Genomic DNA, 12,392 nt, shown 5'->3' on the forward strand with positions numbered 1-12,392 from the left:
ACGCACACACGCACACACAAGACCAGCCATCACTGCTGAGTCGCCTGCCGGCTCGTCAGTGTCTGGACGGGGAGGTGGTCAGTGACACTCGCGGTGCTCAGGGATGATTTCTGGCTCCTGAATGTGTTTGGTGGTGGGAGTGATGGCAGGGAGGGCGCGAGGGTCAGCTGCCCGCAGGGCTAGTACCTGTCCCCTCTGCTCTCTGGCCCCGAATCTGCAGTTGTTTGTTTGTCTGTTTTGGATTGAGTTTTTGCGCAGGAATGACACTTGGTGGGCTCAGGGGGCTGTGCGGGAGACTGGGGGTCGCACTCGGGGTGGCGAGTGCCAGACTGGCAGCTCTCTGGGCTCCGGAAGCTGCTGTGGTCGCTCGCCTGAGACAGACTCTCTCCTCTGCTCTTCAGAGATTTAGTCCTGAGAACGAGTGTGCCTCAGAAGGCCCCACAGTGGGCTCGATGGTCGGGGCCTGGTAGTGGCCGCGGCAGCGTCTGACCGCCTGACCACGAGTCTGCTGAGGCCCAGCGGGCTGAAGGCCCCCACCAAGATCCTCAAGCATGGGAGCTGAGCCCTGAAGGCACCCTCGGCCGGTAAGTGCGCTCAGCCCAGGCCAACGGAGACTCATTCCCACCCGGGAACCCCATCCCGAGTCCTCGCCCGGGAAGGGCTCCCTGAGCTGTAGACACGTCCGTGGCTCTGGGGACAGCTCTCACACACGAGTGTCACGTTCTGTGAGTTTAGTGTCACGGCAACCAATGACAGCTGATGTGACCAACACGTTCCATCCTAACTGCAGTACAGTGGGGAGGGCAATTGGCACCCCATGTGACTCTCCACCCTCAACCTCACCATGAGTGACCCTGAGCGGAGAACCAGAAATAGGCCCTGAGCACTGGCTGGGGTGCTCCCCCCCCCCAAAAGAAAAAGAAGATGGGCCAGTGGACACAGCAGAAATAAGACACTGGGTTCAAGCTTTCACCTGGCTTTGTCCGTAGCATCACGGGGTGTGTCCAAAGATTTCCCCTGAGCTGCCCAAATTATGACTGCAGCCTGGGATGCTGCGGTAGGTGAGCACGTCCCCTTCACGGCTGGCCCGGCCAGGCTTCGCCACAAGCAGCCCCCGTCATTGGCTGGGAGTAGCCCTGAGCACTGCTGGGTGTCCCTTCCCCCCAACCACACATTAACTGGACCTGCACAGGCCCTTCCTGTCCCTTCTGACCCTTCTGACCCTTTCTGCTGTTCCAGCGGCTGCTCCCGTTGAGAAGACCATGCCTGGGGAGAAAACCCCCAGCGCCCCCTCCTCGGAGATGCCGGAGGAGTTTGTGGGCGACTTCCAGGTTGGGGAACGAGTCTGGGTGAACGGGAACAAGCCTGGATTCATCCAGTTCCTCGGGGAGACCCAGTTTGCCCCTGGTCAGTGGGCCGGGATCGTCTTGGACGAGCCCATCGGCAAGAACGACGGCTCGGTGGCGGGTGTGCGCTACTTCCAGTGTGAGCCGCTGAAGGGCATCTTCACCCGGCCGTCCAAGCTGAGTAGGAGCTTGCAGGCCGACGATGAGACCAACTGCCGGCAGCCAGCGCCTGCCGCCTGTGCCACACCGACCCTGTCGGCCTCCCCGGCCCCTGCCGGCACCCCGAAGGTGCCCCAGCCCCCCGCGAAGGAGGCACTGGCCACCCCTCACATCTGCAGCCTGACCAGGACGGCCAGCGAGTTCATCTCCAACCTCTCTGAGACCGGCTCCCTCAAGAAAGAGGAGCGGGAGCTGAAGCTCGGGGACCGGGTGCTGGTGAGTGCCGAGGGCAGCGGTCGCGGGTGGCTGTCCATTCGCCTGTCTGGTCCATCAGCTCCTCCAGACTCGCGGTTTGGGTGGAAGCACGAGCAGCCGGGACGCCTGGTCCTGCAGTTTCCAGCATGATGGATGCGTGCGGGGATGCTGCCAGTTTTACCAGTTTAGCCAAAACAGGGTGGAGGGGTCATGCCGTGGGGAGGGGTCATGCTTTGCACGCCTCTGACCCGGGGTTTAAGTCTTGGTCCCATGTACAGTCCCCCAAGCACATCCCGGAGTGATCCCTGAGCACCAAGCCAAGAGTAAGCCCCGAGCCCTCTGACCGTGACTTTAAAAAAAACAATGAACAAAGTTGGAAATCAGTTCTATTTCTCTGGTTTTCGATGTTTTTGCTTGGGGCGTCACAGGGTGGTCGCACACAAAGCCAGTGCCCTTCCCCCGGTGCTCCAGCCCTGTTTATCAGCATTCCCGTCAGTGTCCAGCGCTGGGATTCTGTTTTACTCTGTGTCCCGGGAGCCAAGCGTCAAGCCAAGGCATAGTGAAGGAGAACTGGAAAATCGAACTCTGCTAAGATACGAGAACAGTCATTTTCCTTTAGCTGGTTTCTGGCTTAATTGTTCTCCAGCGGTGGGGTTGCCAGTGCTCCGCTCCCACACCCACCGGGCAGCGACTCCCTCGCCACACCAGGTGGCTGGCCTGGGTCAGAGATTCCCGGGGGTGTGGTCAGCCAGGCCACCGGTGACAGCGAGTGGGTGTGAATGCCGCTGCCTTGCATGGACACTGAGCAGCAGCGTCTGCTCACCCTGTAGGGGTTGCGGGGGGAAATGGCACTTTGACCTTTGGGGTTTCTTCAGGAAATCCCGACTCTGAAGCCAGAATGTTCGTTTGCGGGGGTGGGGGCGCTGTGTGCAGTCCAGGGTGCCTGACCCACGTCCCTCCATCCCTCTGGCAGGTGGGAGGCATGGAGGCCGGTGTGGTGCGCTTCCTCGGGGAGACGGACTTCGCCAAGGGGGATTGGTGCGGCGTAGAGCTGGACAAGCCACTGGGCAAGAACGATGGTGCCGTGGCCGGAACGAGGTGGGTCCTCCTTCCCCCCCAGACAGCCTGGGGCCATGCACGGTGCCAGGGAGGCGCTGAGGGGACTGCAGGCCACTTCACTTGATTCTTAGGCGGGGCCACTTCCGGTGGCACTCGGGGACCCTGCAGGGATGTGGGGACAGCCTGGGGCCCCCATATGCAGCTGTGCTCGGGCCGCAGGAACCCCCCGGGCCTGCTGTCACCCTTCAGATGCCGGGGAGGCTGCTTGGAATCGCCCTTGGTTTGCGTGGTGGGGGTGGGCGGCATGCGAGCGAGTGTGGGTGTGAATGTATGAGGGAGTGTGTATGTGAGCGTGTGAGTGTGGGGCTGTGAGAGTGTTGGTGGGGGCGTGGGCATGAGAGTGTTGGTGGGGGTGTGAGCGTGTTTGTGGGGGAATGAGAGCGTGTCAGTGTTGGTTTGAGAGCGTGCAAGTGTTGGTTGGGGTGTGCGTGTGTGTGACTGTGGGGTTGTGGGTGTGTGGGAGTGTTGGTTGGGGTGTGAGTGTGTGTGGGTGTGGGAGTGTCGGTGGGGTGTGAGTGTGTGTGTTTGATGGGGTGGGAGTGTGAGAGTATGGGAGTGTTGGTTGGGGTGTGAGTGTGTGTGTTGGTTGTGGTATTTATGTGTGGGAATGTTGGTTGGGGTGTGTGTGTATTTGTTGGGTTGTGAGTGTGTGTGAGTGTGGGCTGGTGGAGGGTATGATGTTTGTTGGGGAGTGTGAGTGTGGCACTTTGGAAATGTGGGAGTGTTGGTTGGGGTGTGAGTGTGAATGTGTTTGTTGGGGTGGGAGTGTGAGAGTGTGGGAGTGTTGTTTGGGGTGCGTGTGTGAGTGTGTTTGTCGTGGTGTGAGTGTGTGGGCATGTGGGGCTGTGCGAGCGTGTTCGTTTGTGGGGGTGTGAGACTGTGGGACTCAGTGGACTTCTGGGTCGGCGCTTGTGTCTCTTGCCGAAGGTGTTTTTGTCCCCCCCTCCTCGTTGTCCGCAGGTACTTCCAGTGTCAGCCCAAGTATGGCTTGTTTGCTCCCATTCACAAAGTCACCAAGATCGGCTTCCCGTCGATGACCCCGGCCAAGGGCAAGGTGGCCGCCGTGAGGCGTGTGATGGCCACCACCCCCGCCAGCCTGAAGCGCATCCCTTCGGCCTCCTCGTTCAGCTCCGTCAGTTCTGGGGCCTCATCCGTGAGCAGCAGGCCCGGCCGCACGGGACTAGTAAGCAGCCCCCTACCACTGCGGGGTGCTCGGGCCCCCACAGACTCCCACAGCCCCAGGGGCGAGAGGCAGAGCAGGAGCACGTGGGCTGAGCAGCTCCCGGTGGGAGTCGAGTGGCTTGCCAGCCACCACCTGTGACAGGAGCAGGGACAGGCCTTTCCTCGGGTGCTCAGGGCTCCTCTCTGGCCTCAGGCCGCCTTAGGGATGAAGTGGGGTAGCTGAAGGGGGCGCCTGAGGGTCAGAGCTGGGCCCAGAAACTCTGGGGAACTCTTGGCGTTTCGTCTTGCTTCTTTGCTCTCTCCGTCTCTCCCTGCTCCCTCCTGTCCCTCTGCACTCCTGTCGACATGCAGAGTGGCCTCGACTTCTGTCCATTGCGGGGCCGCAAGTCACAGCTGGGGCCTCGTGGCTTCTCCCCTCACGTCTATCTGAGTCATAAACACTAAAGTGTGTCTGAATATGCAAGGGTGCCCTGAGATATTGTCCACAGGGAAACGGGCCCACGATGGAGAGGGTGTCCCGTGGGGCTGGCTTTGCTGGGGGCTGCGCTTCCTGCCGCTGTCTCTGCTCCGTGCATTGACCCTCGATGCAGAAGAGGAGGGAGTGAGTGTGTGTGCAACGGAAGATACAAAACAGATGACACGGGAACGGGAGCCAGGAGGCCATGCGCCGTGGGCACAGGCCTGGGGCCAGTCCTGTCTTGCTCGACCACCACCAGGTTTCCCTGCCCCACCTGCAACCTCACGTCCGACTCCTCCTTCCCTTCGCCTCACCATTTAGGAGGAGAGCAGACTCAGAAGCCCCTCTCCTTCCCTCGCGAGCCAGCCCATTTGTGGAATTTGGTTTTGTTTTTCTGCTTGACTGTGGGCCATACCCTACAGTGCTTCAAGGGGCCGTTTGCAGTGCTGGGGTTTTGCCGGTGCCTCCCACCTCCAAGCAAGAGCCCTACGCCTGAGACGTATCTCCAGCCTCCCCCCGCTATCTTGTTTTGTTCTGTTTTGGGGTCACACTTGGCAGAGCTCAGTGCTCGGGATTATTCCTGGTGGGCCTCCGGGATTGAGCCTGGGCAGCGCTGGGGCTTCGCTCTCCAGCTCTTTGGCCCCTGCCTTGCATATCTTTATGCAGGGTGGAGCTCACTCCTAAACTGAACATCACCGTTAGCGTCTGTGACAGGAATATAGAAAGATTCTGTGTGACTTCACAGAAGTATACCTCGACAACATAATTCCATAAGTGCACACACAAGCGTTCATACACAGTCACTCATACATGTACACGTAGTGCATACCGTATATACACAGGCTTATGGGTATACACACACAGGCACATACATGCATAAACACAACGCGCGCATGCACACAGGTGCGTGTAGATATGCCCACCGGAACATACATGCACGCATACATACATGCACACAGGTTCGTGCCTGCCCTGTGGAGGCCTCCCTGTTCGTCTGTTGGCTGAGTTGCTCTTCTGAGGTACCAGGCTTCCACAGAGGTTCTGGGCTTGCTGGGATGGAGACTGGGGCCTCACAAACCACGCGCAGGGCAGAGGCTTTGGCATCAGCATCCTGAGTTCAGCTCGTGGCCCCGATCTTGCCCAACCCCTCAGTGCGCGCCTCCCCCCATGCCAGAGGTCCTGCTTTCTCCCTGCTCCGGGCCTGAACCTCACAGTCTCATCTCCATGGTTGGCTGAAAGAAGCCCATCGCTCCTGTGCTGGTTTCCTCAGGGAGCTGTCTCGGGCCCAGGAAGCGCGTGCGTCTGGACTGCCCCACCCGCTCAGGCCAGGAGGCTCAGGGAACACCGCTGCCCGCCTTTCCTAGTTTTTATTTTTGCTCTTTGGGGTTCACCTGGCAGTGCTCAGGGACTCCAGGCGTGGTGCTTGGGGGCTGCTCCCGGTGGAGGGGGGTTGAGCCCGGGTCTTGGTGTTAGACCCCCAAGGCTGGCAAGCTCTTCCCAGCCACCCCTTGAAATCCGAGTTGACTGCAGTTCCCGAGAGCACTGCACATGGCTGGCCCGAGAGCTCGTGTGCTCCTAGAAATTTTAGTTATTATTTGGTTTTGGGTCCACACCCAGGGGTGCTCAGGGCTTATTCCTGGCTCTCTGCTTGGGGGGTGGGGTCACTCCTGACGGTGCTGGATCTTGAACCTCTGCAAGCACCTCCCCCCCCCCCCCCCAAAACAGACCCTTTGGCCCTGGGGAGGGCATTTAATCGGACCAGATATACTTTAAGTGTATCGGGAAATCACGGCCAAGTCCTTACGCACAGGCAAGGATGATCCCGCTCTCCGGACAGAACCAGGTGGCTCGAGAGCTCCCAGCAGGCAAAGCAGCAGAGGACAGACTGGGCCCTGCTGGGCCCGTCGGTCAGGAGGCGTTTGGCAGCAGCTCAGATGATGCGGGGAAGTGGCAAGAGAACCTGCGGCTGGACCGCAGCAGGGCGATGGAACAGGGATGACCGGGCAGAAGGAGCGGAAGTTCTGGCCACCCCCGCCGCAGCCCCCGCCACCGTGTGCCCGAAGAATGAAGATCAGGTCCCGCCTTGTCCCCTCCTGCAGGGGCCGTTGTGCAGAGAGGGATCTGGGTCTGCAGAGCGATCATGAGCGACCACGAGCCCAGGATAGAACGGACAGGACCCCCGGTCCCCGCAGCCCTTCAGCCCACTCCCCTCCCCTCCTCACTGTCTTTGCCTCTTCTCTCCTTCCCTTTGTGCTTGGTCTTTCCCTGAGCTGCCCTTGCTGTCCTGCTCGCTGGACATGAGCCCTCACACATTCTCACCCACCACTTTTTCCTTTTTTTTCCGGGACTTTGGCCATACCCCAGCAATACTCAGGACTTACTCTGGACTCTGCACTCAGGAGTCACTCCTGGTGGGCTCGGGAGCCTATGGGGTGGGTACCTGTTATCCAGCTCGGGTCAGCGGCGTGCAAGGCCAGCGCCTTTCCCGCAACTTTATCATTCTAGCCTCTAATCCCCCATTTTCGAAGGCAGATGGCACAGGGGTCTTTTATAGGGTCACACCCAGTGACCCTCGTGGGCACGGGGCCATTCCCAGAGACAAGAGTCTCTGGTTACTGCTATTCAGGCATGGGGCGGGTGCCCGGGAGAGCGAGGTGAGCTGGAAGGAAGAGGAAGAGAGAAGGGACAGGCTGCCCAGGGAGACCCTGACGGACCTGCAAGGCTGAAGATGCTGGAGCTGGCCTCAAGCTCAAGCCAAGGGCTCAGCCTTAAGGAAGCTCAGGCCAGAGCAGGCTGTGGAGGGGGCTGCCTCGGGCTCTGCAGAAGAGTCTCTGGATTCCCACGAGGCCCGAGGTCAGTGGAGCCCAGGTCCCGTCCAAGGATCTTCAGGAAGGTTTCAAGACGTTTCTGCTGAGAGTCGCTGGCCCATATGCAAGAATGCAGCACTGCTCCATGTGCTTTGCCAAGGATCACCGTGTGCATGCCCGTGTCGGCCGCCCCCGTCCCCTTCACGTTTCTTTTTCTTTGCAGTTGCTGGAAACCTCCTCCCGCTACGCGCAGAAGATCTCCGGCACCACCGCCCTCCAGGAGGCGCTGAAGGAGAAGCAGCAGCACATTGAGAAGCTGCTGGCCGAGTGGGACCTAGAGCGGGCGGAGGTGGCCAAGGCCACGAGCCACGTGGGGGAGATAGAGCAGGAGCTGGCCCTGGCCGGGACGGGCACGACCAGGTGACGTCTGTGCAGACGGCAGTGCCGGGGGCCGAGAGAAGCCTGTGGTAGAGGCTGGGCGCAAGCTTGGTGCAGGCGGTGCAGGCAGAGGCCGTGGGTCCCCGTCTGCCGTCGTTGCGGTGGCGTCCGGCGCGTGGTTTGATTGCATGCTCCTTCTGCTCGTCCCGTGGGGGTTTAGGGAGTGCCGAGTTGTCCGCGCCGGTGCTTTCGTGGTGTGGTTCCGCTCTGGCCTTCCAGAAACGCCGCAGCTTAGGTGGGAGATACATTCAGTATGCCGCGGTGACAGGTGGCGGTGCCAGCCCAGAGAGGGCTGTTGGGGACGGGCGAGGCCACTCACGCGCCGTTGCCTCTACAGCACGTCCTGGAGCTGGAGGCCAAGAACGACGAGCTGCGGGCCATGCTGGAAGCGACCGACTGGGAGAAGGTGGAGCTGCTGAATCAGCTGGAGGAGGAGAAGAGGTGAGGCCGTGCCCGGAGCTGGGGGCTCCCTCGGGTGGGGCACTCCTGGCCTTCCACGGCTGTGAGAACCAGAAACCAACGGGTGCCCAGTCCTGAGCGCGGCCTCACCGGGAGGGCTGGGGGGGGAGCTCAGTGGAGCCTAGCCACCCCCGGCCCTCCCTGCTGTGTCCACCTGGCCTGGTATTCAGGAGGCCTGTGCTGGGTGGCAAGGAACTGTCCTAACCCAGTGGGGCCCTGTGGGAGTCCCTGTGGTTAAGTCCCAGGCGGGAGGAAACCCACAGTACCCATGGGGCACGACAGCAGACAGACAGGGCTCAGGCTAGGCTGGACACAGACGGACGTGTTGCTCAGGCCGGGGTGCAGACAGACAGTCACGGGGCTCAGGCCGGGCTGCAGACAGACAGTCACGGGGCTCAGGCTGGGCTACAGACAGTTGGACTAGGGGTGCTGGCGGAGACCGCCTTTTCAGATGGGCTCCCGGCAGTGTGGTGCCCAGGGGCACTGCTAGTGCCTGGCTCAGCCCCTCAGCTCCACATGCGGACTCGACACGTCCCCTGGGAGCCCCCCCCCCAACCCCGAGTCGTTGGCTGCTTCTCCCCCAGGAGCTCAGTTGTTGTCCCAATGTGGGGACAGACGCTGGCTAGGAGGGACTGGCAGGCGCCACGGGTCAGTTTTTAACCACCTCTGTTAGCTGCGAGGCAGAAAGGGTTGATATGACACTGCACCTGGCGTTGGCTCGGCCTAGCTTCCTCCTGTAGCCTGCGGGTCCCACCCAGTGCTCGAAGCTGAGGGGACTCGCTGACTTTCTTTTTTTTCTTTTTGGGTCAACCCAGTGATGCTCAGGGGTTACTCCTGCCTCGGCACTCAGGAATTACTCCAGGCATTGCTCCGGGGTCCATAGTGGTATGCTGGGAATTGAACCCGGGTCGGCCACGTGCAAGACAAACGCCCTGCCTGCTGTACTCTCGCTCTGGCCCTCCCCGACTCTCTCAGCCCTCCTGTGTGTGGAGCCGGGGGCTGGGTCAGGCGCATCTACAAGATGGTGGCCCTCATGGGGGGCAGCAGTGACGCCCCTCACAACGTCTCCCTCTCCCCCACAGGAAAGTGGAAGACCTCCAGTTCCGAGTCGAGGAGGAGTCCATCACCAAAGGCGACCTGGAGGTAAAGCCCGGGCAGGTCCCGGAGGCTTGCAGGGTGCAGGCAAGGATGCGGGGCGGCCTGGCCGACCCTGCCGGGACCACTTCTGCTGGAGACTCCGAATCAGACAGGGATACCTGGGTTCATGCACCTGGCAGGCCCGGCTGACACATCTCTGCTCCTTGGGGCTGGAGGCTGCTCTTGATGAGCGTTTTTCTCTCATTCTGACAGTCGGGTCTATGCCTTTGCCTCAGCTTTGATTTTCAGTCGAGCAGCACAAATCAAATCCATTAGAACCCCATTTTTTGGAAGCTTTTCCTTAAAACAAGAAGAAGCAAAGAGTCAGTTTGGAAAAGAAAAATTTCTATTTCTGCTTCTTTTCCTTCCTGTTTTAAGATCATGGAAATTTTGTTTTCCCACCAGAAGGAGGTGAAGTCCCTGCAGGTGGCCTCTGAGAAGCTCGCCAAGGAGAACGAGTGCCTGAGGACCCAGCTGGACCATGCCAACAAGGAGAACGCGGACGTGATCGCCCTGAGGAAGTCCAAGCTGGAGACGGCCATCTCCCCGCACCAACAGACCATGGGCGAGCCGAAGGCATCCGTGAGCCAGGGCGTGGGCGCCGAGGCGGCCGAGCTGGCCGAGCTCAAGATGCAGATCGAGAGGCTACAGTTCGAGTACCAGCAGGAGGTGGAGAGCCTGAAGGCCCAGCAGGCGGCTGAGCGTGCAGCGCACGCCTCCGAGCTGCAGACGCTCAGGTCGCGGCTGTTCAGGACGGCCCAGGAGCAGAAGAACAGCCTGGAGGCCGCACGGGCCAAGCTTGAGCAGATCGAGGACCAGCACCTGGTGGAGATGGAGGACGCCCTGAACAAGCTGCAGGAGGCGGAGACGAAGGTAAAGCACCTGGACGGGTTGCGGGCCGTGTGTAGTCAGCAAGCCCAGGCCCTGGCCAATGCCACGGCACAGCTGGAGGCCACCCGGCAGAAGCTCTTGCAGCTCGATGGGCTCTGGAAGGCCAGTTCCGAAGGTCAATTGGGAATGGAGAAGCTCAGGCAGCAGCTCCAGGTGGCTGAGCGGCAGATTCAGGAGTTAGAGAATGCAAAGCGGGCCGAGAGCTGCAGGTTGGTACTCGGGCGCCCTCGCCCACTTCCACGCTCGCTCCCTGCATGCTGTGTGTCAGTCTGCTCGCCGCCGTGTTCCGGCTTGGTGCTGACAGGTCTCCCGGTCACGTCCCGTGCGGTTCCCTCTGAGGGGACTGAGAAGGTGTCGGCATGATTCGGGGGTTGTCATTGGTCCCCAGCACCTGGATGCCGTGCTAGCCTTGGCCCCGGCTAATCGGGCCCGTCTGAGGTCTTTCTGAAACAGAGAATTCTTCACGAGGCCAGTGAGAAAACAAGATAGGAGCCCCTAGAGCAAACCTCTGCCCCCCACCTCTTGGGCCCGCTGCATACTCGCCGAGTTCGCCCAGACACTTGGACTCGAGTCAGGCCGCGAGGGTCTTTCCCTGACCTTGCTGACCACCTGCTCGTGTGACGGGCTTTGCCCTCCTCTCCCTGAGGCGCCTCAGTTCCCAGCTGGTGCTCGATGCCTCTGAGCCTCTGAGCTCCCTCAAGGCTGGTGACGTGGCCCATCTTGGTATTTCTCATTGCCAGCCCCTCCCTCCCTGCAGCACAAGCCCCCGCGCAGCCCTGCAGAGATTTCATCCCTTTCAGCCTCTAACAGGTGCTTGGGCCAAGTCCGCCTTCCAGCATGGCCCCCTGCTGGCCACAGGCATGGACTCTCATGGTAGCCCTGACCCTGGGGAAGGACGAGACAGTGAGATCTGGGCCAAGCCGAGGAAGCTGCAGTTCTCACCAAGGACCCTCGAGAAATGCCCTTTTCCTCCTATAGGATTGTGGTGGCAGGGACGTGCCCTCACCCGCCCCCCACTCCCCCCGCGCTGGGCACTTTGTTGGAGAAACTTCTCTGTTGGCCAAGATGGAAGGGCTGTGGGTTTTGTAGACAGGACTGACAGACATAACAGAAGGGCCCCGAGATCCCTGGGAGTTCCCTTCAGGACTCAGGACTCCTTGGCTGGCATTCCAGAAACACCAGCTGAAACAAATGGAATCAATTCCTAGGACAGAGCAGGGGATAGCTGACCCACTTGTTCGCATCAAGATGTAACAAACGTCAAGTTCGGGTGACTGCTGTCTAGGGGATTAGAGGTTCCTCATTTTAAATTTCATATTGAAACCCCTCAAACTTTTAAAGTCACAGAAAAGAAACTACAAGAAAGTAAATCTTGGGGGCCGGAGTGATAGTACAGTGGGAAGGGCATTTGCCTTGCACGCGGCCCACGTGGGTTCGATCTCCATCATCCCATAGGGTCACTGTCATTGTCTCTACCCTCCCGTTGTTTATCGATTAGCTCGAGCGGACCCAGTAAAGTCTCCATTGTGACACTTGTTACTGTGTTTGTCATATCGAATACATCACGGGGAGCTTGGCAGGCTTGCTGTGCAGGCGAGATACTCTCGGTGAGCTGGCCGGGTTACTGCCAAGGAGAAATTCCTGAGCATTTAGGGTGACCGAAAAAGCCAAAAGAAAAAAAAAAAGATAACCTTTTATTCCCTCCCTCCCCTCCCTTTCCCTTTCTTCCCTGTTTCCTCCCTCCATCCTTCCTATCCTTAGCTTCCCTCCTCCCTTGCTTACTTCCTTCTTCCTCGCCAAGCCATGCTCTGGGCTCTGGGGTCCTCGCGCCCAGCAGTAGTGGGGCTTTGCAGCTTGTGGACCGATCTCAGTCTCGCCCAGTGGTGCTGCAGTTCCAACTCGGGCCTGGTGTGTACTCCAGCCCTTTGTGCCGTCTCCCCGGCCCTGGAAAGTCAGTCTTTCTCATAGGCTTTCTTATTTTCTGGTCACGCCAAAGTTAGGTCTAGAAAACGCCTCTGTTTGGGCCGTTTTCAATAACCACTAGACAGTCATCACCAGAACTGCTGGCGCCAAGGTCTTGGCTTCGTGAGCTTCAGGCAATCACGCTCACCTCACGCCTCTGTTCTTCGGGGTTGTGTTGGG

General features: G+C 60.0%; 1 protein-coding gene across 1 annotated transcript; it reads left to right on the forward strand.

Annotated features, from left to right (window-relative positions):
• Positions 1-514: 514 nt before the first annotated feature.
• Positions 515-10,427, forward strand: LOC130024588 (CAP-Gly domain-containing linker protein 1-like; the record flags this gene model as incomplete). The annotated part of the gene is given in 9 exon segments (XM_056115299.1): positions 515-584; positions 1,240-1,781; positions 2,734-2,858; positions 3,840-4,062; positions 7,549-7,723; positions 7,726-7,745; positions 8,101-8,204; positions 9,305-9,362; positions 9,762-10,427. Coding segments are annotated over 9 exon segments (1,983 nt in total), but the record flags the coding sequence as incomplete, so codon positions are not given.
• Positions 10,428-12,392: the final 1,965 nt, after the last annotated feature.

The sequence above is a fragment of the Sorex fumeus genome, unplaced genomic scaffold (assembly GCF_029834395.1).
Source record: "Sorex fumeus unplaced genomic scaffold, SorFum_2.1 ptg000029l, whole genome shotgun sequence".
In the NCBI taxonomy this organism is placed as follows: domain Eukaryota; kingdom Metazoa; phylum Chordata; class Mammalia; order Eulipotyphla; family Soricidae; genus Sorex; species Sorex fumeus.